The 27,885-nt window shown below is 43.5% G+C and overlaps 1 protein-coding gene and 1 long non-coding RNA gene across 3 annotated transcripts; one reads left to right on the plus strand and one right to left on the minus strand.

Moving 5' to 3' along the window:
- Window positions 1–1,345: 1,345 nt before the first annotated feature.
- Window positions 1,346–13,160, minus strand: OSER1 (oxidative stress responsive serine rich 1). Of its 2 annotated transcripts, none has more exons than XM_082745472.1 (4): window positions 12,988–13,160; window positions 9,003–9,119; window positions 6,043–6,156; window positions 1,346–2,585 (listed from the first exon to the last, which is right to left on the minus strand). In XM_082745472.1, the coding sequence occupies exons 2-4, from the start codon at window positions 9,077–9,079 to the stop codon at window positions 1,898–1,900; spliced, it is 879 nt and encodes a 292-aa protein (XP_082601598.1). In that variant the 5' UTR covers window positions 9,080–9,119; window positions 12,988–13,160; the 3' UTR covers window positions 1,346–1,897. The 2 variants fall into 2 exon arrangements, with proteins under 2 accessions (XP_082601598.1, XP_082601599.1); XM_082745473.1 differs by lacking the exon at window positions 12,988–13,160 and adding an exon at window positions 10,327–10,417.
- Window positions 13,161–13,253: 93 nt separating this feature from the next.
- Window positions 13,254–27,841, plus strand: LOC309871977. Its single transcript, XR_014315584.1, has 3 exons — window positions 13,254–13,366; window positions 20,034–20,234; window positions 26,387–27,841. It is a non-coding gene; the product is annotated as an uncharacterized lncRNA (long non-coding RNA).
- The last annotated feature ends 44 nt before the right edge of the window (window positions 27,842–27,885 follow it).

Consider the following 27,885-nt stretch of genomic DNA (forward strand, 5'->3'; position numbering starts at 1 on the left):
GGGCGCCTTTACAGTAGAAACTCTTTAACGGTCTCATCAGAGGTTCTTAAAAGTGTGCTCTGGGGATCTACTCTTTCAGGGCATCTGTGAGGTCAAAACTAGTGTCATGACATTAACATTAACTGCCCTTTTCATGCTCATCTCCCACAAGTGTACAGAATTTTCTAGAGGTCACGCGACACAATGTTCACAAGAGGTTGAATGCAGAAGCAGATATGAGATCTAATTGTCTTCTATTAAGGCAAACATTGAAGACATTTGCAAAACTGCAAAACAACGCCACTCTTTTCACTAAAATATTTTGTTAATTCAAGTAAAAATGTTAACATGAATAAAATCATTATTTTAAAAATCAAGTAATACATATTTTTAAAATTTTAATTTCTAATAGGGTAAATATTTGTAAGTATGACCCACAAAAACAAAAGCTCTTTGGCATCCTTAATTTGTACATGAGTCATGAGACCAAAGGTTTCACAACCGTTGCTTTAGGTATATGCAGTAACATTCCTTCTGCTAGCATTAAGAAATTTCTGCTTCCAGGCCCGTGATGGCAAGATACTGTGCTCCCTTGCTCAAACCACAGCCTTCAGATGTCATTAAATCCACACCAAACTAGTAACTAGCACAGATCTCCCACAGCTTATGTTTAGGGCTTTTCCGGGGAATACCCTTCCCACCCCTCCCAAGTGCAAATCACGTTATGTGTGAAGCCCAGGCCCCACCCACTGTCATGAACCAACTCCAATCAGTGGGATGTTTTAGTAAAGAATAAAACTTGTTTTGTAACCTAAATAAAACTTAAACTCTCTGTTAACATGATGTTAAAATGGCTGGACAGGTTTTCACTGAATTTGATGGGAATGCTTAGGATGATGGTCTGAATTACAGTATGTTATGTGGTATGCGTAAAAATTCACATTGGAGCCATCTGAAAAAGACAGGGATTCATCCTCTAGCTGAAACCTAGTTTTTTTTTTCTTTTTTTCTCTACTGAACTCTGGCGGGAATTTTGGGATGGCCAACCAGAAACACAAGATAGCGCATCTATCAAATTGTTTTGGGTTGGCTGGGGTAGGAGGGCAGTGGAGAGAGATAATATCCATCTGGAACATTTGAAACTGAGGTATGAGATCTATATTACAAGTGACTGAAACGTGTCACAGATGTTAAAATGCCATCGATGGAGAAGATGCACGCTGGTTTCAAATACTACGGCCCCTCGTTCCAACTGAAGCAGCCGCTCCAAGCTGCTTCTTACCTGAAAAACTTCACATAACGTGCCTTCATGTACCAAGTGCCGGCCGGGGTTTATTTGGTGACGGTTAATGATTCTCTCAAACAATACAGGGCAGGCCAGCTAGTTTATTCATATTGAATGTAAACCTTAGATCTCTGGCTTAACAATGACATAAAGAACCCTGAAAGACACAATAAACTTGTGTTAAATCAGAGACAGTTTAAATCAGTCATAGAACTTCTAAAATTCTGGGCTGGCAACTACAGCGTGACGAATGTTCAGTCCAGTTACAAAACGTTTCATTTTCCTGGGCTGACAAATCTTAAACAGAGCTGAAAAATGCAATGCTTTACTTGTAGCCTTTTACCATATACCCATCGCTACCAGTCAAGTAATTATGGTTTCTTCATCTCCCAGAAACTTTTCTAAAGAAGAGGGATTTTCCTTTGATCTGCTCACCTTGGTGCGTATGTAAGAATGCAGAGAGTTAAGTTTAAAGAATGAAGATGAATGGAGATGCCAAGAAAAGTTTTTATTGCAAGCACAGTGAGCAGAAGGAGACGTCTTCTCACATAACGTGGCCGCAAGGTCTGCCATTAACTAAATCTCTCTGACAACCCTTCATTGGTTTAAAGCATAGGACTTAGCTTCTTGCTATCAGGTGTACATCATTTCTGCCATGTGGGACATTTTCTTGGGAATATACAAGTAATATTCCATGTAGCCTGACAGGTCCTCAATGGTCACATCATCCACATAGACTCGAGCTTGCTCAGAACAGGAGCGGGGAGAGCCAGACAGAGTTCTGGTGTGGAGCGACTGAGAGTAGTCCTCAAGCATGGATCTTCTTTCTGGGGCCAAGGGAGGGACACTCTGCAGGCCTGAAAAGGAATACACTTCCATATCATGCCATCTCTTACACTGGCACTCCTTGCCTATGCATGCACATGGCTTGCCCTGGTTTAGCTTGGAAACGGATTGAAAGTCAGAGAGATCATTGGCCTTGAGACTTGCTTGGGAGACTTGGGTAGCATCAGAGGAGTCTTCCTTCTTACTCTCTGATGGGAGCCTGGGAACCGAAGTTCTCAAAGGCTCAACGACTGCCCCTGTGTGATTAGTATCGAGAGAAGTAGAGCATTCTCCTGCAGTGAACTCTTTAGGGGTGGAAATTCCCAGCCCACTGCTGCTATCAGGGGAGTCAGTCTGGCTTTTGTGCTTGAGCTGGCTGCTGGAAGAAGAAGCTATTGTACTGCAATGTATAAACTTTGGAGGATGAAGGACAGGAGACTTAGAACGTCGACGACGCTGGGTTCTCACTGCTCCTCGTGAAGACTTCCTTGTAGACCTAAGAGGAAAACAGTGCACAAAAAGATGTTGGGACACACAGCTCTCCTAAAAGGATTCTTTGTGATAGCTGGAAATATACCTCCTCTCCTGAGTCTGAGGTCCTAAGTTTCCCCCAAAGTGATGAGCCTATCTCTGTTTTTGAGCTGCCTAAGTCTACATCTCAAAAACTTCAACATCTCCTTATTAGCAAGCTACAGAAATAGGAGAGGTAAAGGGTAGTTTTTAATTGCATTTCTTGGGCCACACATTGGGTGCAGAACACTTCCTGGTCCCAACCCTTGATCTGGGAACCATCAGCCAGTGGGTCTAGAAAAGCCCCTGCCCCAAAGCACCTGATGCAGTAAGCCCAAGTGTTGTGCTCTGTGCTCTGAACACAGAAGCTTCTATACCACTGTGTGCGGCTGACGACACAAACGGCCACTGTGTCATGATGTCATGGTTACCACACAGAGCAGAGACTTAGGATTCATTTCTACCACTGGGAACAGATGACGAATAAATTTAGACTCCCTCAAGTTTTCAGATATTGGGAATTACCAGACGCTCTACATAACTTTTAATAAGATAGTTAAATGAATAAAAGAGCTGAGCAAAGGGAAAAAAAGAAAGAAAGTGACTCAAAACTGTGAACAGAACCAAAAAGAACTTTAAAAAAAAAAAAAAAAGCAAGTTTGAAATTAAATTAAATGGCTGGGCCAAACAGGAGAATAGAACTTAGGAAAGAAATACTGAACTGGAAGATAAATCTGAATTATTTCTAACGGAATTCAGCCAATTGTAGTCTGTGGGTCAAAACTGGCTGTTTTCACACAGCCCACAGATACTGCTCCTGTGGACTAGCACTGTGAGCCAGAGACCAGGCAGGGCATCCCCGTTCACCCGGTTCTCTACTCCCTGTGCCTGCCTTCCTGGCCAGATGCGTCACACCACGGCCGAGGTCCCACGCTGGTACCATCTACATGCTGGGGCTCTGCTGCCAGGAACCGCCAGCACCTGAGAGGCGGAATCTCAGTTCAAGCATCTGGCTTATGCGGGGCTCTCTGGAGGAAAGAAGGGCTTGCTGGAATCTGGGGGCCGCCGGGGCACATGGTAAACCTGACTCCAGTATTGCCGCCCATCCTCCCGCCCCACCTGGCTCATCATTTCACCCTGAAACTAAGCACCTGAACACAAAGTGTGTCCACCAGCCAGGACAGTGTGCATCAGGCAAATGGGGCAGGGCAGAAATTTTCTCGCTTATATCCATACCTACATACCATCCTTGAATCTCACTTCTTGGCCTCCCACCCTAAAATATTTACTATCTGCCCCTTTATAAAAAAAGTCTGCCTACCCCTGACCTCCTCCTCCTCTATCCCTGACGTGGAGGAGACTTGGAAAAAATGTAAAAGCAATTAAAAAAATATGTAATATAGAATAAGAAATCTGGAGTTTCCCCAAGGAAAAACTATAGAGCATGGAAGACAAGTGATTTCTGAAGAGCTAAGGACTGAGAAATTTTCTGAACTGATGAAAGAGATCTACAGATATAGGTAGCACCATGAAACAGGACAAATAAAAGAGCAGTCTGCATCTAGACCACTGTAGCAAGACTGTAGATTCTCCAAAACTGGATCATCTTAAAAGCAGCCAGAGACTAGACAGATTATTCCCAAAATGAGGAATGGTAAGACTGAGCGTAGACTTTTCAACATCTGTAATGAAGCCAGAAGACAATGAGTATCTTCCAGGTATATGAGAAAATAACTCAATCTAGAACTAGGACTTCAGGCATATCAAATCAGGTGTATCTTTCAAGAACAAGGAAACAAAGACATTTTCAGATAAATGAAAGTATATTTACCAAGAGAACGTGATGTTATACAAGGAGGAGGCACCATTGAAATTCACTGTATGGGGAGTTCTACAAGAGACCCTATTTATTAACAAGAGACCTTTGTTAAAGGAATTTCTAAAGAAAGTACTTTAGGAAGAAAGGCAAAGGCATCCTATACGGAAGGTCTGAGATGCAATAATGGTGAGCAAATGAGATAAACAAACACTATTTAAATAATAAAATAAAACCTATTGGGGAGATTAAAAAGAAACGAGAAAAGTAAAATATCGGGCAACTGCGCATGGAAGTTAGGAGTTCAGAGTAAAAAGATTGTACGGAGGGTTAAAATACAGCTGACGCTTGAACGAGAAGGGTTTAAACTGCGTGGGCCCGCTTACACGCATGGATTTTCTACTGTTTTTCACCGCTAACCCCTGTGTTGTTCAAGGGTCACTGGAATAACTTTTGTCTTGGTTAACAAGCACGTACGGTGGAATTCCAAGGCTAACTACTGAAAGAATAGAAACAGCATATAATTTCCAAGCCAGGAGAAGGAAAAGTGATGGGGGAAAAAAAACAACAAAAGCCATTTCAAACAACTTTTTAAAAGAAGGAGAGAAGGAGGAAGAGGGAAGGATGGAAGAGTAAAAAAACAAAAAACAAAGAAGTAGAACAAACAACATAAAGTGGCAGAAACAAGTCTACATGTATCAATCAATAATCAAAATCAATTTAAATGGATTGAACTCAGCTTAGAAAAAGACTGTCAGAATGAATAAAACAAAATAGGCCCTATATATTTATGAGATACAGCTAAAATTTTAAAACACACAATGGTTAAAAATAGAAGATAAAAAATGATATAATAGGCAAATGTCAACAAAAAGACAACTGGACTGATATATTAATTCTGAAAAAAACAGACTTTAAGACAGTAGTCATTACAAGGAATTAAGAATGTCACTTACATCATTAAAAATCTCAATTCATCAGAAGAAAACATTCTAAACTGGGATGAACCTAGACTGTATAACAAAATGACTTCGAAATACATAAAATAAAAATGTTTAAGAGGAAAACAAATTCACTCCCGTATGGAAGATTTCAACATACATCTCCCAATTATTAATAGATTAGAAAAAAATTACTGAAAAAATATTTAAATAATACATTTAAAAGCTTGATTTAATGGACATAAAAGAAACCCAAGAATGACCAGAGAAGACTCATTCTTCTCAAACACACACAGGACATTTATAAAAATTGACTACGGGGACGCCTGGGTGACTCAGTTGGTTGGACGACTGCCTTTGGCTCAGGTCATGATCCCGGAGTCCCGGGATCGAGTCCCACATCAGGCTCCCAGCTCCATGGGGAGTCTGCTTCGCTCTCTGACCTTCTCCTCACTCATGCTCTCTCTCACTGTCTCTCTATCAAATAAATAAATTTAAAAAAAAAATTGACTACGAACGAAACCACACGGCGAGTCTCAGCATATTCTCAATTGAGAAGAATGGCTCATCCCTAATCATTGGGTTTGGGGCTCTGCATCTAACATACTCTTTTCTGGATACTCAGGAAAGTCCAATAGTAATTTAAAGTATTGGGAGAAAAACCATCTGCAGTAAGAAGCTCTTACGCATGCCAACTGTCTTTAGATGCACATGAGGTTTTCGGTTTGGTTTCATCTGCTGCTGTTCTGACGGATGCTCTGACGTTCGTGCCTTCTCCGACAGACAGAGATGCTATGGACCTGGAGAAACAACAAAGTTTACTGCTTACAGAAAACTGAAAGAAGGACAATTTACTGCTCTCACCAATTCAAACACAACTTGCATTAATACCTTTCTCTGATGTTGGGGTTTCTCAAAAAATTTCTTACCTTTCACAGTAAATTTCCCTCCAAAACCAAATTTAGGGGATCCCTAAAAGCCCACAGTTGCAGAGTCAGAAGCCAAAGAGTAATTCTTAAGTATGATCAGCAGCAGGATATAAATAGACTTTTAGGCTGTTTATCTGGGCCAGATAAGGCCTTATGTCCACAGAGAACCCTAATGACAGTGACCACTTATTTTATGTGCAAATCAGAATCACAAGAACTAAGCTGAGGAGCAAAAACTTCAGGAGACTCAATCTAACTTGAAAGGAGTATTTTTGACAACTAAAAAACTTAAAATTACAGAAGTAATATGGGTTCCCAGTAAAGAAAATGAAAAAATTTGAGAGAAAAAAAAGTGTGTCTATAATCTCACGACCCAGAGATTTACAACATTAACATTTTGGTATAAATCCTTGCAGATCTTTTCAGTATACACACAAACACACACTAGGCTCCTACGATACATGCCTTAGTATTAGTAACAATCCCTTAGAAAAGACACTTTAACCTACTAAGTAAAAGAATGCTCACTGAAATTAATTTAAAATAAAAATAGGAATAACCTAAATGCCCAGTAGAAAATACTACATTATATAAATGATGACAAATGATGATACATCTAGTCAATGGAATATTCAGAGTTTATTAAAAATTAAGTGTACAAAGAACTTGAATGACACAAGAGAATGCTTATAACATTTAGAGAAAACAGCATTAGATAAACAACTATACATATATTATGATCTCAACTATGTCAAAAAAATGTATGGTGTTAAGTACAGATGGCCTAGATTGTTAAGAGCAGTCATGGTAAATTGAGATTTTTACTTTTTGTTTTGTGAATTTTTCTGTAATAAGCACTGTATTATTTTAAAATCAGATAAAAAGGATTATGTTGTTTTCTCATAAATATAGAGAGATTTATCCTGATAAGACAAATTACCATTGGGAATCGAAACCTGCTGAACAGGATCATACTAAATTCCTGGCAAGGCTTGGTTAGTTTATGAGTCAGTACCTCAGATGTCCCATTTATAAATCAGCAACAATATGAAACAACTAGAACCATATGATACATTACACAAGTCTTATTCTGCTTAGTCATGGTAATGACTCATCCCTTCTACTCTTATTTGGTTTTCTCAAATGTTCTCTACTCCCCTTTCCTTTTTATAACTTGACTCCAAGCAGATCACATACTACAAAGTTGCAGTATCTGACCACAGGTGATACGGTAAGATATAAAATCTTCAAAGGTGCTATTGTTGTTTTTGTTTTTAATGTTCCAGGTAATTTTTAGGGATACTGAAATAGTTTAATTTTATGTTCCAACTTCCTGAAACACTAGGAAAGAAATCCGTGTACGAAGAGTTACTCATATGTATTTATATATGCTAAGGAATTTGTATGTATATGTGTTTGTATGTGTATACACATTCCTAGCATTCTCCTCATTAAAAAAATTATTTCTATACCAGAAATCACAAAGGAATGTGACCATAATCTGGAACTATCTATTTCTCTGCTATTATTTCCCAAAATGCCTTAAAAATTACAGATCAATTTAAATGGCAAGATGACCATATCAGAAAAGCCACTGGGAGGAGAGAGATACTTATTCGAAGCAAATGGGAGCACCATTAACAGTTCTTGTGCAAACCCATTAGTATAAATCTTCTCACCTGATAGGCCATAAATAAATAAATAAAACCAGAAAAAAAAAAAAAACAGCTATAACAACTAATTTTTACTATGTGCCAACTACTGTGTGCAACTCTTCCTGGTGTCTTCAAGGTATCATAAAAAGGAATGGTTAGAGCACAGGTTCTGGATGCAAATTGGGTTCAAATCCTGACTCTACCACTTCTCACCAATGTGGCCTTTAGCCAGTGACCTAATTCATCTGTGGCTCCTCTGTAAACTGGAATAACTATTGTATCCATCTTCTAAATTGGCAGTGAAGACTAAATAACATGTAAAGATATTTAAGCTAGTGTCTAGGGCATAGAAGTGGGTAATAAACCTCAGTGATTATTAGTTGGTGTGAAGTGTTCGACTCTGAGCTTCCAGGGTTTATTTACCATTCATGAAAAGAAATATTCCTGTGTCTATCAGAGATTCAAGATTTCTTCTGGCCTGGGGTGAAGAATGGAGATGAAAAGAGTCTTGTACAGAACATTTTGCAATGGGCGAAATATTAACATTCAGACAGCAGCTGGTCTGCAGGTGCTCTAATTAGTTTGGCGAAAGGGTCCAAGATTATTGATCTCAGTGACAGAACCCTAATGAATAGAGGTTTCCATAGTGATAGACTCAGCAATCAGAGCATATGAAATCGAGAATGTGGATTTCTATGGAGCCGATTCACTTTTAGGGAAAAACACTGTGATTCCCTAGAGATGTATGAGAAAATTCCTGATGGGATACTGCTTGATAATTCTGATTCAAGAGCAAGGTGGGGAACCCTCCTCAAAACGAAGGGAAACCAAAACACCCAACATGGGAGTACAAATGAGCCGCCACTTTTCAAAAGTGAACATTAAGGATTTCTTTATAAGTAAAATAATGCTGTGCAAAATTCTGCAGAATGTCACACTATTAACATTTTCATTTTTTATGAATAATGAGAAATTTTAGGAGAGCATGAGAACTTCTTCAGTGGAAAAGGCTATTTAAATCTAGTACACAATTCCCAAAAAACACATTACATATTTAATTACCCTGATGCATCCACTCTTAATTTCTTGAAAGCAGTTTGTAGACTCTCCTCTTCTCCATCCTTGGCTTCAGATTTCATTGTGAAAGTTTTTACACTACTATGGATGTTGCCGTTAATACTAAAAAATAAAATAAAAATAAAATGAGCTAAGTGAAAACAGTAGGTTCAAAGTATACCTTTTGTTAAAATCTATATTCCTCATACCATTACTATTTGTTAGGGAGAAAAAAGCAAATTGCTATTTCTAAAAGGAATTTTCAGTATAGACATTTGGAGACTGTAGTTTTTATTTCTTAAGAAAAAACAAATGATACAGAAACATGTATTTATTGGAATAGATTTTTTTACTGAAGTATAGTTGACATATATTAGTTTCAGACGTACAACACAGTGATTCAACAATTCTGTATCCTACTCAATTATTATGGTAGAATTTAAACTGTCCAAATACTTGATGCCAATATCCTATTACACAGCTTTGAAAACTAGATCACCTGAAATTTATGTTTAAGTATAGTTTTTAACAAGGGGTAAAAATCTGTCCAGTTGTAGAGGTCTAGAAACCCACAGACAAAATGAACTCTGCACCAAAAATAAAAGGAAAAAGCCCCACTACAGCATTCTGATCTTTTAAAATGATACTGAATATTTGTGTAGTCCAACCCTAACAATAGCCCTTAAGTGTAACTTCATGACACATGACAGCATTTCTCTAAAGCAGTTCTGACCCGTATTCATAGTCATATAAATATTCATACTCAGATATCAAGATGTTACCATTGTTAAAACAGGATTACAAATATGTTTCAATGACTACTGATTATTCTACACTCTTACCAATAAGGTTGATACCTTCATTTTTTATCTTCAAATTATTTTAATTATTATATGAGAAAGAAAATAAATGAACTATGCATGCAACTTGAAAAGATAAAACTTTGCCAAAAGAAAAAGGTGGAAAGTAAAAAATATATATATTTTTCTCTAGATAAACCTTTAAGTGATCTCCACTTAATTAACCAGTTTGATTAATGGAACTTCTCCATTCTTCCACCTTGGTTTTTATATTTAAACAAAGAAAAGGGGAACGGGGCCAATCAGAGCAATAAGAGACACAACAGAGAAGCAGAGAAGTCTGATCAATAAACCCTTTGAAATCTAGATTCTTGATTTTTTCACTAAGGTAATAAATTAGTTAACATCAAATCTGAACAAATATAAGTATATAATCTGAACAAATATAAGTATCACAGGGCCTCAGAAAGAGAAAATGTAAAACAAAAACCAGAAGATGGTAGATTTGTGAAGCAAAGGATTAACTTTACCTTTTCCTTATTTCTAACTTGCTATAACCCTACCTAACCCCCTTCCCCCCTCCCACCCCCCAGGCACTCTCAGAAGGAGCAGTGCCTCTCTATGGACCCTACTTGTAACTTCTCTGATTCCTTATTTGCTCATTTCTCAGGGGTGAGTTTTAGGGTATTGTGAGACCTCTAATATTCCAAAGGTCAGGGTGTCACAATATGTTTGATATAATGTAATCATAGTGTACCAGTGGCAGAATAAAGCAGCAAGGAATTAACACTAATCATTTCATTTCATTTATTTATTTACTTACATGTAGAAGAAGAAATTTTAGGCAGATCTCTCTGGCAAACACTGAAAACGGTCTCCAAAGAATTCAGCTAGCTTTTATTGCAACTTCTTAAATCAAAAAATTTAAACACACTCCCCACATATATATTGCTGGTTACTTTAACCAGCACCTCGACTTGAGGAAACATTATTAACTCCATATTTTGCTGGTCTCTAATGCTTTTGGATTTAGAGGGGGGTCCTCTCCCAGATACCCACTAATATCCTATATATCTGGGGAAAGAGGTAAGCAAAGGTAACACATCCTATCCTAATATTTTTGGAAGCTCCACAGTACCTAAAAGAGTGCTACTATAAATTATAAACAAATTATTCCTGCTGGCAGAACTAAATTGAAGTTTGGCTTATAGTTTTCCTCAATTACTTTATGACCAGCCAGTCAAATGCTCACACTATTTGCTCTTACAGAGTTAAAAACATCTGAAGATAGTCTTCCCATTCCTGAAGACCCCACACAAACCCTTTTCTGGGTCTCTCTGGAAATCAGTACACATCACAACTAAATAGACACTGCTGAATCCTACAGGCAGAAATTCATTCCATCCACAAATATTTACAGAATTCCTACCATATGCTGTAGCACTAGACTGGATGTTAGGGATAGAAGGATAAACCTGACACATACTAGCACTGTGAACCGTATTCCTCTAAGAACTGGAATCTCATTCCTGCCCTAACACTGTGCTAAGAAGCTTTTGCACCCAGATATGTAATTTTTAATTATACAGTCCTAACTTAATTGCACTTCAGGTGACCTCTACGTGTTTATACAAACTTAGTTAACATTCTTGTTGACACACCAAAAGATCTATTATTTGAAAACCAAAAGAGACCAAAATAAAAACTGGCTATAGAGTAAAACTTTAGGGATGAAGTTCTGTCTAAACTATTTTCAGATTCCCAATATTCCGATTATGCACCTTTTCCCTCTGTTATATTAACCCAGAGCAAAGGTGAGGCTTAGACCTTAAGAGCTAAATCAGAGCATGTTTGTAATTAATTACAACAGGCTTATTATGTTCCTCTGTATTCCTAGCTTCCCATTCACTCAAATCAAGAGCTGTACAACTAACTCTGGGAAACGTGTAAATGGTTTGCCCTTTTTCATTAAAATTAAATTTATGGTAACATTTCTTGCCATTTTCACTGCAATGACTTCTTGAAAATGGACAATTCCCAAAGAGATCAAAGTTTGAAAGCCTATTCGAAGTTACTTTGTATTGTTTTAAGTTGAATCACAAGGGCCACTTTAACTTTGCCTCGGATTTTCCCAACCTTTCAAAAATGACAAGTAAAATTCTTCTAAGTTCCTCCATCAAAAGGGCAAATTCCTGGTTTTCTCTGAGTTTCAAAGAACAGCATGTGTCACAATCTTATTTATATCTTGTAGTTTTAACACCATGACCTCTTAACCTCAAACCTGGATCCAAATTTCCAGGACCCTGAAAAGACCTGAGTTGGATCAATAAAGGATTCGCGCGTAAGCGTGTCATCACAATGTTAAAAGATTTAGAAACTTTCCCAGCCTCCCAGGAAGCGCGGAGTGCGGGCGAGAAAACCCTGTCCTGCAACCCCCTAAGACACAATCAAGTCTAGGTTGCAACTATCGGCCCCCCAGATCAAAACACATTCCCATCTCTACAAACTCTCTCACCCCCTACGCTCTCGATGTGGATAGAGGTAACGCACGGTGTTAATGCTGTCGCCTTGCCAGAATCTGGACCGGTCGCAATTAAACGAGAAGGCAAAGGGTCAGAAATTGGGGGCGAAGGGGGGGGGTGTTATTCCGGGAGTGGAGAGCTGTTTATTAAGGCCTCCGCTCTGCCCGCCTAGGGTCTCCAGCTGGAAAGGTGCCTCTACCGGATGCTCTCCGGCCAGAATGAGAGGCTGGAGTCGCGCGGAGGCGCAAGGGATGCAGGAGAAGGCGGGAGTGGAGCCGAAGAGGCAGCCAACGAGGCTGGGGCTCGGAAACAAGCGGGAAAGGGCGGGAAGGGGCAAAGGGCGGCCAAGGAAGGCGAAAAGGGGAAGCTATAGCAGAGCGGGAGCGGGCGGAGGGGCGGGACGCGGCGGGGAGCTCGGGGGCGCGGGAAGGGGAAAGAGACCCGAGCTTGGGCCGACCCAGGCCGCGGATGCCGAGGGGGCGCAGAGAGGCCCAAGCCCAGCCCGGCCCGGCCCGGCCCGGCCCGGCCCGGCCCGGCCCAGGCAGTCAACGCCGGGGGGAACGACGCGACGAGAGGCGGGCGGGCCCAGGGGAAGCCTCCCGAGGCCAGGTCGGGCCCGCAGGCCGAAACGCGATGCCGCGAACTCTCCCCGTCATGTCAAGGACTCACCTCCTCGCAGCTGGGGCGCTCCGGGAATCCGGTCCCGTCAGTTCAGATCGTCTCTCGCAGATCGCAGCGCCTGACTGACCCGGATCCAAACCCGCGGAGGGGCCAGCCCGCGCCTCCCGAGTCGCACTGAGCCTGCGTCACTCAGCCACGCGCTCCGCCCCTTGCTCATGCTCCTCCCACCCCAGTGACTCGGCAGCGCAGCAGGCGGTGGCTGCGCAGGCGCGGGCCACCGGCTTTGCCTCTCAAATGCCCTGTACCCGCCCCTCTCGGAAGCACGTGCGTGTACGTCATTTCCTGTTATTCTCCTCGCTTAATGCTCGGTGCTCCGCGGGTTCGCTGGGGACTGGAGTGTGGGGCGTGCCCGCTTCCTCTGTGTCAGGTGAGTGAGTAGGCGCTGTTCTTTGCAGTCGTCCAGTCGCCTCGCTTTCCAAGGTCTCCCTGGGTCTGGGGCTCGCCCTGGAGTCGCCATGGCAACGGAAATTCCGGGGACCGAGTGCGGGGTAGGGGGATCTTCGCGGCACCGGGACCCCGCTGAGCTCTTGGCCCGAGTCTCGGTGCGAAGGAACCCGACGGCCTGCAACATCTCCAGAGCTCGGACGCAAGCCCTCGTCCTGCAGGGAAGCGGGGGAGGTTATCAGGCACGGCCAGGGTCACGAACGTGAGGCCGGAATTGGAATGGCTATAATGCCTCCGTCTGACTTGAGACGACTGCTTTTACATATCTGGGCCTCAGTTTCTCCAATTGTTAAATGAGGAAGTGGACTTTATCAGCGAATCTCGTTTTTTTTCAGACGCGGGCTGCTTGGAAAAGCTAGTGAGAACTCGACGGAGAAAGGCCCCTACACACTAAATTTTGCAAAAAGGTTTATGGGGCAGTTCACCTCACTAGGTGACTTTAAGGCATCTTTCCATTTGTAGAACTCTGACGGTTGCTCAGGTGAAGGGCAAAGAAGAGGTGATGTGTGCAACAGTTGCAATCACCACTCCCCCCACCCCCACCCCAGCGCGTGCGGGTCCCCGGGACTGATTCTGTTGACGTAGCAGTGTCTCTCCGCATTCACCATACCCAGGTTAAACATTTGTATTTCTCCGAGCTTTGTGGAAGAGATGGCTTTCCTTAATAGAATTGGCTGGAGTTGGTTCTGGCCCAACACTAGGGTGAGGGTTGTTACCTGAGCCCAAACTAGGTCTTCTCAGCCCCTGATATTTAGGTATCGTCACCAAAGTAGATAGGCTGATGGAAATAGTTTAGTCCGTCCAACTTAACTACAGCCAGACCTTGGAATGCCTGACCCATGTCTGGGAACGGAATCTACAGGTTGTTGTATAAGAATGTTAAACCTAAAGCATGTAGTCGGTTGTAGTTAAAACATTTTAAGTTCTCCTTGTTCCTACCAAAGCCTCATTAACCGACAAGGGATGGGAAAAAAATCTGTTAATTGTGAAGTTCCAACATCAAACCTAATAATGCTGATAATAATGGCTACCCTCTACCACGCAGCAGCAATGTACATGTTCTCTCATTTAATATTCTTGTGATTTTATACATTTTACAGATGAGGATACTTGGGATTCAGATGTTAGATCCCTTGTCCTATCTAGCTCCCCTTGTGCTGTCACCCAGTGCTGGTAAGTGATTGAGTCAGGATTTAATCTGTCTCAAAAGCCTGTCCATCCACTGCTACCCATTTCTCAGCATCTCTTAGAAAAGAATAAATAAGAGAAAAATGGGCTGCATTTTTTTTCCCCTCTGGAATTGCAGAGTGAGTTGCATCAAGACTAAATATGTGTTATTAAGCTGAAAATACTGCTTCTGGTAAAACTGCCGCATACTTGAAGGCAAGGACTATAGATCAGTCAGGAATCCCTGATGCCCAGCAATTCCTGGAGGTTAGCTGCTAAATACAGTTTCGGTGAAATTTTCATTCTACCTTATTTCCTTCCATTATGGCATTAAATACTAACAAGCAAAATTTTTTTTAAGTGTTTCATGTAAGCCTATCTCCATCATAAAGTCAGATCCTTTCTGTGAATGTGGCTCATTACTCAGGGAGTATTTGGAAGGCAGGAACCTCTGGGGAATGTGTCTGAAGTCCATTAACTCACATGACCTGCCATGGCCTAAAATTTCAAGTCGTCACAGACAGGCCTGGCTCACTATGTGGCACTTCATGACAGAATGAGATAGAGAAGCTGAAAACATGTGATCTGAAGAAACAAAAATTATTATTGTATTATATTATTGCTAATGTATTAGGAACACTGGGAGGGTCTTTCCAACCCTGGAAAAAGCCCTGATTTATGTGCAGACTTTATGTACTTAGGAAATTGACTAGGTATTAACTTAATGCACATAGTAATATCATTTTATCAGAAAGCTATGGTAGCTGTAAAATTACTTTAGCAGTGCTTCCTATTCTATGTATCTTATAACTGATTGAATAGAGGACTTCATTTCGTCAAATTATACTGCAAAAATAATCAATATGCATGGAAGATAACTTTGATTTAAAAAAAAAAAAAAACTTTGGAAAAGGCAAGTTCAGAACCTTCAAAAAAATTTATTTTCCCAACCATGTGGCTGCCATCCTACCAGTTGGTAATCTGGTATAGTTGCAGTAAATGTTTCAAGGCTCAAGTACATTATTCCTTACCTTGAAACAGTTTTAGAAATGACTTTGGAGTAGAGGATGGTGATGATAATGATCATTTGTATCTTGATGTACAAGGGCTGTCTCATCTAATCTTTGTAACCAACTTGCAAAGTAGTTGCTTTTATTTTGTCCGCTTTACGGCTGAGTAGACTAAGGTTCAGAGCAGCCAGATAACTCATCCAAGGTACATAGCTTGGAAGTGGCAGAATTGGGATTCAAATCTAGGCCATCTGACTCTACACCCACCTTCCTGGTCACTGAGTTAGGCCACATTTCTTAGCCTCTACCCATCTTCCCTTACACACCCTAACTAGATCAGGCATACTTGCTTTCACCTGGGAACTACATTGGGCTTGAAGAATTGTGCTGCCTACGGTGTGGGACTGTGTTCCAGTTGCACTTGACTTGCCTGTTCTTGAACTTACGAGGCACATTTCCCTCTCAGGTCTTTTGTATTTGATGTTCCCTCTGCTTGGAACATTGTTACCCACAACTCCCCTCTTCATTCAAGTCTCTGCTCGTACCGGTTCCCCCATCAGGGCCTTTCCTGGTTACCCCAAAAGCCCCTTCATCTGTGGCCCTTGAACTGGCTTTATTTTTCATTATAGCACTTAGAGTACCTGGCAATATATATTTGTTACCACTCCCCTCACTGGAATAGAAGTGAGCTAAGAACAGAGACTGTCTCTTGTTTATCAGTACTTTCCTCTTTGACTCCTAGGTGATATTTCCCACAGTTTAGCCTTCTGAAAAAAAATGGATGTGTCCTATAATTGACAGCTGTGTCCTGGTAACATTTATTTTTTTTCTTGATGATACCTTCAATAAATGGGGAGTCTAAAATAGCAGTGTCTTAGAGCTGATGAAAATACAGCCTATGCCCAAGCCCCGAACGCTTGCCTGGCACAGAGTTGACATTCAGTAATTCCTTGTCAAGTGAAAGCATTGAAAGTTCACCATGTGCCAGAAACTATTTAAATATTTTTAATCTTCCACCATTATCCTGTTATGAAATACTTCTGTTATCAAAGCAGTGCGGTAGTGCGGAATAAATGTGTGGTGTCCTTTTGGAAGTCTGCAGAGGGAAGAGAGCTGCGTCCTGGTCTCTGCCGTGGGACTGCAGTGTGTCTGGTAGCCTGGTTTGTCCCCAGTTCCTTCTCTTCTTTCTATAGACTTAAGTGAATACGTGCTGCTTGCCCTGTGCTGTGTATAAGCCAAGGCACAGGGTGCCCTGTGGGCCCCCGGAAGGGTTGTCTAACCCTGTCTGGAGATGCATGGGGATGTCTCAGACAAAGCTTTCTGGAGGAGGTTCTGTCTAAACTTGAAAGTCAGACATTGACCTGGGATGTGGGAAAGGACAAAGATGAGACTGGAGAGAGCCCAAGCCAACTCAAGGAGAGAGTCCTGTAAATAGCTTGCATTTTGCCCTTAAGCAAAATAGTGATGTGCCCGAGGACCATTTATGTCACTCTGGCAGCCTCTTAGAAAGTAGATGAGGGGCGCCTGGGTGGCTCAGTGGGTTGAGCCGCTGCCTTCGGCTCAGGTCATGATCTCAGGGTCCTGGGATCCTGCCTGCCTCTATGCCTACTTGTGATCTCTCTCTGTCAAATAAATAAATAAAATCTCTTAAAAAAAAAAAAGAAAGAAAGAAAGTAGATGAGGGGGGCGCCTGGGTGGCTCAGTGGGTTAAAGTCTCTGCCTTCAGCTCAGGTCATGGTCCCAGGGTCCTGGGATCTAGCCCCGCATCGGGCTCTCTGCTCAGCAGGGAGCCTGCTTCCCCCTCTCTCTCTGCCTACTTGTGATCTCTTTCTGTCAAATAAATAAATAAAATCTTTAAAAAAAGAAGAAAAGAAAAGAAAGTAGATGAGGAAGGAGGGGGATGTAAGAAAGGCCAGTGTGTAGACATTGGAATTAATGTAAATGAAGACCAGAGCTAGAACAGTGGCTGGAGGGGGGAGAGGTACCTAAGGGGACACAGCATCTAAGATTAGTGGGTCTTGCCTGGGCATGCTGGTCAGAGATGTCTGGCCCAAGTGAATGAGTGGACAGTAGGTGGCGCCATTCACTAGGGAGGGCAATCCAGGAAGCCAGTAAAAACTTTGGGGCACTGGGGAGCTGGAGCTTGAAGTGCAGGTGATAGCAGGAATCCCATCGTGAAGCATCTTCATCTTAGAGGCCGTGTCAGGGGGCTTATTTTCAGAATCGTGGGGACTACGGAAGGGAAGAGAAATGACCATTTTATCTTAGAACGATTACTCTTGTAATTGGATGGCGCAGTGATCCGGGCCTGAGTTGGCAGCGATGGAAAGAGCAGGTGGCCGTAGGACTGGAGGGCAGGGTAGCAGATTGAAAGTTTAATACATCAGGCTTCCATGAGAGATTATATGTGAACAGGGTGGGCAGTGAGCGAAAGTGGATAATGAAAATCTGCTTTCTGGTCTGAGCCACTGATGAGGTATTGGTGCCTATTTCTGATGTGTCACCCCGCTGAATCCAGTTGGCAGTGAACAGATGGAAAACAACATTTAAATGGGGGATAATAATAAAAGCTCATACTCTTGCAGCTCTTGCTGGCTATCAGCAAACTCAGTCTGATCCTCTCAACAGTCTGACGAGAGTACCATGATCACCTTCATTTTCCAAATGAGGAAATCGACAGAGAAGCACTGTAACTCTTCTGAGGTCACACAGCTAGGAAGTGGGGGCTGGAATTTGAACCAAGGCGCTCTGGCTGAAGACCGCTCTGCCTTCCTGCCTAGTGAGATCCTCTAAATGAGGAGCCGAGTTTACACTCACTAAACCTGAGAGATCTGTGGGGCAGCCCCGTGGAGGTATCCGAGGCTCAGGCAGATAAATGGGGCAGGGTGGGGTCAGTCCGCACCTTATGTCCTGACTGTTGGATCCTGATGATGTATCACCTCCGCAAAACAACCACCGAAAACGTAAAGACTCAGGGTCTTTACAAGGCTGTTGAGCTAAGTTTTTACGGACTCGCACTTACTGTATCTTCCAGTTCCCAGTGGGCGGTTTGAGTTCTTTAATTTGAGTTAAGTCTTGATAAGTCTTCAACTTACTCTATGTGTGTCTAATTCTGCCTGAGGGAAAAAGAAAAGGTTTCACCGGAAAGGGGCACCTGTGTCCTCAGAAGCTGTTGGCTGTGAGGTCTTCTGCGTCCATTCTTCATGGCCGTCTCTGTAGCCAGTCCCTCCCCTTCTCTCTGAGACCAGTCTCGACTCTGACACCACTTTGGTTCCCATCCTGCCCCCTGTTCTCAAGGGAACACTCCATTTTTCCGTACATGGAGACACGTAACGGTATCTTCTCGCATCCTTTAAAACATAAAAACTGAGAAAAAACCCAAACCCACAAAGTCCGCTTCTACCCAGATCCCCCCAAAGCTCCTGTCCTTTTCTCACCCTTAAAACCACAGTCAGTATCTCTACTTCTTTTCTTCTCTCTCTCTCTCCCTCTCCAGCCCACTACAGCCCGACTTCCATCCCCACCAAAACCCTTCCTGCCAAGGTCACAAGGAACTTCCTTGTTGCTGAATCTCGTGGCCTCTTTCTCAGTACTAGGGTGCTTGAGTTCTGAGTACTGACACTGGACATGACCTCCTTAACTCCAGTCCCCTTCTGGCTTCTGTGGCCCTGCTCTCAGCTGCTGCCCCCCCAGCTGCTGGTCCTCAGGGGTCTTGCCTCCAACTCCTCTCATCTCCCGTCCAGGATGATGCTCTTTCTGAGAGGAGAAAATCTGTGGCTCTCTTGGAAAAGATATCGGGCAGGTCACTCAGCAAACAGGAATGCTGAATAACCAGGCCTTCTCAGACCGGAGACCAGAGCCTCTGCCAGCTGCCAGGAATTCCCAGGCAGCTTCTCTGGGGCATCGTCATCAGAGTGATTTAGGCCCATTTTTCATTCTTCTGTGCCCCTCGGCAATAGTCAAGTTCTTTGGCTCCTTCGTGGCAGCAGATTTTACCCACTGCTGCTCTGGTCCAAAACCGTGCAACGTCCTGTGTTTCACTCCTCCCACCTGGATCTCAGACTCCATTCTGCCAGTCCTTAGTGTGTGTGGGGGGGGTTCTCTTCCAGTTCATATACTGTTCTGCACAAATATACTCAGTATTTCAGGGTTTTCTCCCCTCCCCCTTCTCCTTCTATCCCAACTTCTACCCCAAGTGGGCAGGGGGGGGTGCGCAGCAGCAGACAAGCTTTGTGGTTCAGATGTGTTCCCTTCCCGTTGCTGGTCTTCCCTGCCATGTGGCTGCTCTAGACTTATCCCTTGGCATTGTGGATTCTGGGGGGGCCCGCCAAGACCGGGCCGGCCCGATTTCCTTCCCGAGCAGAGTCACGACATTTCCAGGGTTTCTAGTCGTGAGCTCTTCGTGTACCACAGCCCTCTCAGCTTGCCTCCTGACCTTGCCTCGTCCGCCCAGCACCTCCCTGGGGCAGGCGTACACTTCGGGATTTCCCACATGGCACATGGAGGAAGGGGAAGGAGAGAACTGCCCTTGTCCACCGCCTCACCTGGGGCTGCTTTTCCAGCCGAGGAGCCACCGTGGTGCTGCAGCCCAGCCAGCGGGAGTCTTCCGGAAAGGCCAGTGCTCTCCCTTGGCTCTGCTTAGGGAATGGGGCACCAGCCTCCTCCAAACCGAAGTGCCTCTGAGCCCCACACGGGGGATTTGGCCTTTAGGGAGGGCAGACCCGAACGCTTGTCCTGCTTTTTCTCCTGGGCAGGCCCAGAAGGCCATTGTCTGTCCCTTCCCGCCCTATGGGAGCTTTAATCTGACAGTGTGTCATCTCCGCACTGGGGCTGATAGGAGATCTCTGTCCTCTTACCCTCAACTTGTGTTCTTGATCTACAGAGCGTTAGGAAATTAGGAAATCTTTTTTCCTCACCCAAAAGCAAGATTTTAAGACTCTTATCTCACTATGGACTCAAGAAAATTGAATTTCATACTCAGAGCTGAGCAATGGCTCCCAAGCAGCAAAGGCCATTCACTAAATGGCCGGGGCAGTGCAGGCCTGCCGCTCTGCAGTATGGATTTGACCTCAAGAAATGTTCTCTCCTTTAGAGAGCCAGACACTTCGCCCATCTCACCAGACTACAGAGAACGGGTAGGGCATTTCTCCAAAGGAAATGTGGGTTGCTATTACCCACAGAAAGGGATAGAGGGAACAGGAAGGTGGAGACAGGAAATGTCTTCCACAGCTTTGGTGATAACTGTTCTTGACACGACTTCTCGATCTTCAGCCCATATGTTCCCGGTCGGGGAGCAAGGCTTCCTATCCCTTTCAAGGGCCTCTCTAGCTGGACTAAGAATCAGATTGACCTGAGACAGATTAACAGGAAGAAATCAAATTTAATAGTGTACACGCAGGGAATCTACACAGACAGGCAAAATGAGGTCTGTGTGCCATTCTGAACTAAAGCAAAGAGGGTCAGAGCCTGGGACTTCAGAGGAGACGTATGTACCTCGTGGTGGGAAGAAAAGAGAATGTTGGTAATTAGATGTTTGTCCTGCCGTGCAGATGGGTAGCTCACATAAACTTTATCTCTGCTGTTAACTCCCATTTTGGGAGAGACCCCCGGTTTAGATTCTTCTGTAGAGTTAAGGGAGGGGCAAAAGTTTCTCTTAACCCCATAGGGTCTCCATCGCCTTTAGCTCATAATAATCTTCATGTCAAAATGGCCAGATTGGGGCGCCGTGTTTGCGACCCCTGGCCCCACCGCCACACCTCTGTGTCCCCTGTCCTTCTGCTTATCTCCACGTGGATGTCCCACAACACCTGCTGAAATGAGATGTGTTCAGCATCTACCGGCCATGTTTCCCCTAAGCCTAGTCTTCTGGCCTTTCCTGATCCCTTTCCGTGTTACCAGATCAAATTGGATCTGACTGACCACCTCCCCTCCATCTGGACCCCAGGTAATTTAATACCCCTTGTACTTTGGAAGTATTTTTAATGTGTTATTATATTATTTTTGTAATAAAAGCTACTTTTAACAAAAGAAAAATGTACCTCTGTAGAAAATGTGGAAAATATCAAGAAGAAAAGTTTATGGTCAGCTCCAGCACTTGGCGATGACCATGGCGAGCATTTTGTCCCAGTGCCACAGAGTGCCTAAGAGCCAGACTGGCTCTGTTAGCGATCAAGCCTCCCACCTACCTCGGTGTGCAGCCCTGGACGTGCTGCCCAAGCCCCTGGGCCTCAGCGTGCTCCTCTGAGAAATGGTAATGCAAGTACCCACCTCAGAGGGCTTGGAGAGTGTTGCGTGAATAATGGGATGAGACCCTGCCTGGCTCCCAGCATCCAGTATGTTGTAGCTGCTATTGTTCTTATTATAAATGTATATATGTTAATTACTGATAAAGTGTGTTTACAGATTAATATTCTGCTTCTTTCCATTAACTATTGTAAACATTTTCTAGGTCACAAAATATTCCTCAAAAACGTGATTTTAATGACTGTATAATAGTCAATTACTTAAATATATTCATGATTTCTTCTGTAGGTGACTTTTCTTCTATTTTTTGACAGTTGGGGTAGGTACGTTTCTCTAATAACTCTGAGCCAAAAATGTTTATTTATGTGTATATGTACAATTAAAGTGTGTGTATTTGTAAGTGTCTATATCTACATCTGACTATGAGCCTGATGATTTCCTTAGAATAGGATTTTACACCTGAAGAAGGGACGAGCTGTTTAAAGTTTCCAGTAAATGAGAAATTGCGTAAAGGCAAGGTTATCAAGCACACACACTCGGGCCACCGCACCACCGTCTCCAGCAGCGAGATGAGCTTGTTTATCTGCCATCGCTGACAAGGTCGCCTTTACCACATGTCACTGGGCTGGTAGGAGGCAGAACCTTGCCCTGCGTGCTTCTGTATACATTACTTTGTATAATGTCAGTAAGTTAAGTGAGTGCTCCCCTAAGCCCTGGACAGACATACTAACTTGCTTCCTGCCCAGTCCGTTTTCCTGTGGGTAGAAATATAATCCACAGTGCTGGAAATACACCCCATTGGGTTTTCTTGTTTCCCTGATTAGCATTTGGCACCTCTCCCTGGTGACAGAACAGGTTCCAGAGCCCAGTAAAAGGTTTGATGGGAACCTGGCTCAGTTAAGGTACTAGCTTAGTTGGACGGACCCATTTTCTGAACTCTTGTGTGGCCTTCTCAACCTATAGCAGCATACTGCTATTTTGTCCCAGTGCCACAGAGTGCCTAAGAGCCAGACTGGCTCTTAACGATCAAGCCTCCCACCTACCTATTTGCATACTGCAAATCTCTCACGATATTTCAGGTTTGGATTTCCATTCAGTGTCTTCTCTCTTGTACTGACCCCAGGACTCTAACCCCACAGGAAGAGAGCTAGAGTTTTATTTTGCCAAAATAAAACCAACAAACATTTTCAAGTGTTTTCTATTTTATGAAATGTGTTTGCAAACGTGATTCCTTTGAACCTCAAAACAGTCCTGGGAGTTAGGTACATTTACCTCCATTTAACAAATGAGGCCCAGAGAGGAGAAGCCAGTGGTTGAGCTGGTGAGTCATAGGGTTGGTTGGCTGGTTGGCCTCTGATGCTGCCTTGGGATTTTCGACATGCAGGGCAAGACTTTAAGCCGGGTTTCCTTGCTCCAGGTGCGAGCAGGCAGGACTCCAACCATGGTCCCTCTCTTTTTCTTCTGGTTTCCTTTTCTACTTTTGATTTTTTTTTTTAATAATTTTTTATTTTTTTTATAAACATATATTTTTTATCCCCAGGGGTACAGGTCTGTGAATCACCAGGTTTACACACTTCACAGCACTCACCAAAGCACACACCCTCCCCAATGTCCATAATCCCACCCCCCTCTCCCAACCCCCCTCCCCCCAGCAACCCTCAGTTTGTTTTGTGAGATTAAGAGTCACTTATGGTTTGTCTCCCTCCCAATTCCATCTTGTTTCATTGATTCTTCTTCTACCCACTTAACCCACTGAGCCACCCAGGCGCCCCTCTTCTACCCACTTAAGCCCCCATGTTGCATCACCACTTCCTCATATCAGGGAGATCATATGATAGTTGTCTTTCTCTGCTTGACTTATTTCGCTAAGCATGATATGCTCTAGTTCCATCCATGTTGTCACAAATGGCAAGATTTCATTTCTTTTGATGGCTGCATAGTATTCCATTGTGTATATATACCACATCTTCTTGATCCATTCGTCTGTTGATGGACATCTAGGTTCTTTCCATAGTTTGGCTATTGTGGACATTGCTGCTATAAACATTCGGGTGCACGTGCCCCTTTGGATCACTACGTTTGTATCTTTAGGGTAAATACCCAGTAGTGCAATTGCTGGGTCATAGGGCAGTTCTATTTTCAACATTTTGAGGAACCTCCATGCTGTTTTCCAGAGTGGCTGCACCAGCTTGCATTCCCACCAACAGTGTAGGAGGGTTCCCCTTTCTCCGCATCCTCGGCAGCATCTGTCATTTCCTGACTTGTTGATTTTAGCCATTCTGACTGGTGTGAGATGATATCTCATTGTGGTTTTGATTTGTATTTCCCTGATGCCGAGTGATATGGAGCACTTTTTCATGTGTCTGTTGGCCATCTGGATGTCTTCTTTACAGAAATGTCTGTTCGTGTCCTCTGCCCATTTCTTGATTGGATTATTTGTTCTTTGGGTGTCTACTTTTGATTTTTATCTTTTATTATTTTGCAACATCCGTGTTATAAAATGATACAAGTGATTCTGAAATATTTAGAGATGAAAAATCCCAGATGTTCCCCCGTAACTCCTCCGTCCTACTCTACAGAAAGATAGCCACAGTTTGTGGTTTAGTGCACTTTCTTCCAGGCTTTAAAAACATGTATCCAGGGGTCCCCGGGGGGCTCAGTGGGTTGGACCTCTGCCTTTGGCTCGGGTCGTGGTCTTGGGGTCCTGGGATCGAGCCCTGCATCGGGCTCTCTGCTCAGCGGGGAGTCTACTTCCCCCTTTCTCTCTGCCTGCCTCTCTGCCTACTTGTGATCTCTGTCTGTCAAATAAATAAATAAAATCTTTTTAAAAAACCACATATCCATATGTATTCTGATGCAGGTATTTTTCTACACACATATACACACACATTCATACAATTTTGTTCTTCACATTTTACAAAAATGTTCTCTACACTCTCCTGCACCTTGCTTTTTTCCCCCATAACAATTTTTTTTTAAGATTATTTATTTATTAGAGAGAGCAAGAACGGGGGCGGAGCAGGGAGAGAGGGACAAGCAGCTCCCTGCTAGGCAGGGAGCCTGACAGGACTCGATCCCAGGACCCTGAGATCATGACCTGAGGCAGATGCCCAACTGACTGAGCCCCCCGCAAAGCCCCCAATAACAATTTTGTCTTGAAGACCTGTCTGTATCAGGCCTAATTCAGTTGTATGTCTGGACATGTTGCAGCCAGATAGATAGATATTTAACCAATTTCCTACCAATGTTATTTATATTATTACCAGTTTTTAAAATATTACCAAGAGTGCTGCATTAACCATGAGTGCCATTATCCATTATTATCATTAGTGCTTATTGAACAAGTTTGTACTCCTGTAAACGTAAACTCTACATTTGTGTCCTTGTGACACAAAATTCTTTTTTAAAGATTTATTTATTTGGTAGAAGAGAGAATGCGCAGGAAGATGGGCAGAGGAAGAGGGAGATGCAGCCTCCCTGCTAAGCAGGGAGCCCGACAATGTAGGGCCCGAACCTGGGACCCCGAGATCATGGCCTGAGCCCAAGGCAGGTGCTTAACTGAGCCATTCAGGTGCTCTGTGACACAAATTTTAATATCTGATAACTATGCTAAACTGCCAGATTCCACTCCCACTAGTGGTGTTTGGGGTGTCCATTTGCCTACAGTGGTTCTTGGCAAAGGGTCACTTTGCACCTCCCCGCACCCTAGCCATTTGACAATGACTGGAGATACTCTTGGTTGTCACAGCCCAGGAGGTAGCGCTGGAGATACTGGGGTTGGGGGGGGGGCAGGTAAAGGCCAGGGTTGCTGCTAAAGGTCGTAGTGTGGCACAGGAGAGCCGCCACCACAAAGAAAATTGTCTGGAGTGCTGAGGTTCAAAAACCCTGGCCTACACCCTTGCCAGTGCTGGAGATGGCCATTTTTTTAAGCTTGCCTATCTGGTAGTCTAAAAAATGATACCTTCTTTTATTTTGTATCTGTTTAGGAAAATGGAATTATATTTACTTCTTACATTATGTGTTATTTGAATTTGTTACGATTAATGTGTAGTATTTTTATAATTTTCTCGCAAAGCCACTGAAGATTTTTTTTTAAATCAACACCTCTTTGATTATTACTATGCAGTCTGTTCTTAAGATTTAGTCGTATAAGTGCCTGTCTCTTGTCTTTTCCCTGGTAAGGTGTAGAAAGAACTCCTCAGGGTGGCCCTTGAGAACCTTTCAGTGCTTCAGGTTAAAGTCTCTCATCCTCTGGCCTTCAGAATTTCCCTGCTGCACTTCCAAAACACCTTTTCCCAGGGGACACCCAAACCCAGGAACCGCCTCCGAGAATCATCTTAGCCCAGACATACTCTTTATCACAGACCAGGGCCCCATAATGAAATGTATTCTGTAGGACACCCAAAATAGCCACCGTGGACCCATCTGCCCAAGATGCCAGAAAAAAAAAAAAAAGAAAAAAATCCTTATGCTCATTTCTCAGCTATGAAACCTGAGATACATTCACCCTGTGAATTTTGTAGCCTGTCACAGCGGAGTCCGGTCCTTGGTGCTTCTGCAGAGCCTGAAGCCACTGCCATAGCTTCTGGGGCAGTGTGAAAGCTTTCATATTCCCTCTGCTGGATCCTGTCAAATGGGAGGTGAGTGGATCCTGGTCCTAAACCCTGCTCAGCATAGCAAGGACTCCTGGAGAAGTGGCCTACACCTTGTACTTGGCTCAGAAAAGCCAGAACCAGACTGGAGGAAGTGTCCATGAAGAACTTCTCAGCGATCCTGGATGCTCCCAAGAAAATATCCCATGTGGCAGAAATGGCACAGACTTGCCTGCAGCCTTTGCAGATCACCCAACAGCAGACTTTCTTTTCTTTTCTTTTTTTAAGATTTTATTTGTTTATTTTACAGAGAAAGATCACAAGCAGACAGGCAGGCAGAGAGAGAGAGGGAGAAGCAGGCTCCCTGCTGAGCAGAGAGCTCGATGCGGGGCTCGATCACGGAACCCTGAGATCATGACCCGAGCCGAAGGCAGAGGCTCAACCCACTGAGCCACCCAGGTGCCCCTAACAGCAGACTTTCAAAGTGGCCCTGGTGCCAGGGACAGGCTTCCACCAGAAGTTCTGTACATTTTATCTGTAGCCTGTTGTGGTTTTCCAGTAAGCAACGGCATATGTGCAGGCTGCCTGGTCTGATGGCTCTCTCCATTCTGGAGTCTACAGAAATCCTGCCTGAGAAATGAAAGAGCCAACCCATGAGGCCATGAATGCCTGAGACAGCCCTGCATTGCTGACCTAGTGAGAGAAAGCAGTAAGAGGTTCCCAGTGGGAAGGACAGGGAGTGATGTACAAGAAAGAACACCTGGGGCACCTGGGTGGCTCAGTCGGTTGGTCAGGTGTCTGAGTTCTGGTCAGGTGATAAACCCAGGGTCCTGGCGCCGATCCCTGAGTGGGGCTTCCTGCTCAACGGGGAGTCTGCTTCTCCCTCAGCCCCTCCTCCGGCGCCTGTTCTGTCTCTCTCAAATAAATAATTAAAATCTTTAAAAAGGAAAATTTAAAAAAAAGAACACCCACCTGCAAGGCAGGGCCTGAGTTCTGCTCTTGCCTCATCTATCCTGGGACAGATAAGTCACTTTATTTCTCTGGGTCTCAGCTTTCTTTTTACGTAGTTATTGGGAGCATTTACTCTGTTTTTCCATATGCAGTTTTCTCAAATAATAACATCGCCACCTAGGTAAAGCTGGCTAAAATAAGAGATCTAAAATAGAGTTTAAGGAGCACCCGGGTGGCCCAGTGGGTTAAATCCTCTGCCTTCAGCTCAGGTCATGATCCCAGGGTCCTGGGACTGATCCCTGAGTGGGGCTTTCTGCTCAGTGCAGAGCCTGCTTCCCCCTCTCTCTCCCTGCCTGCCTCTCCCTACTAATGATCTCTGTCTGTCAAATAAATAAATAAAAATCTTTTAAAAAATAAAATAGAGTTTAAAACCAATCCAATGCCTGCAGGTCAGTTTTTCTTGTTCAAAAGTAATAGAT

Source organism: Mustela nivalis (assembly GCF_964662115.1).
Source record: "Mustela nivalis genome assembly, chromosome: 8".
NCBI lineage: Eukaryota > Metazoa > Chordata > Mammalia > Carnivora > Mustelidae > Mustela > Mustela nivalis.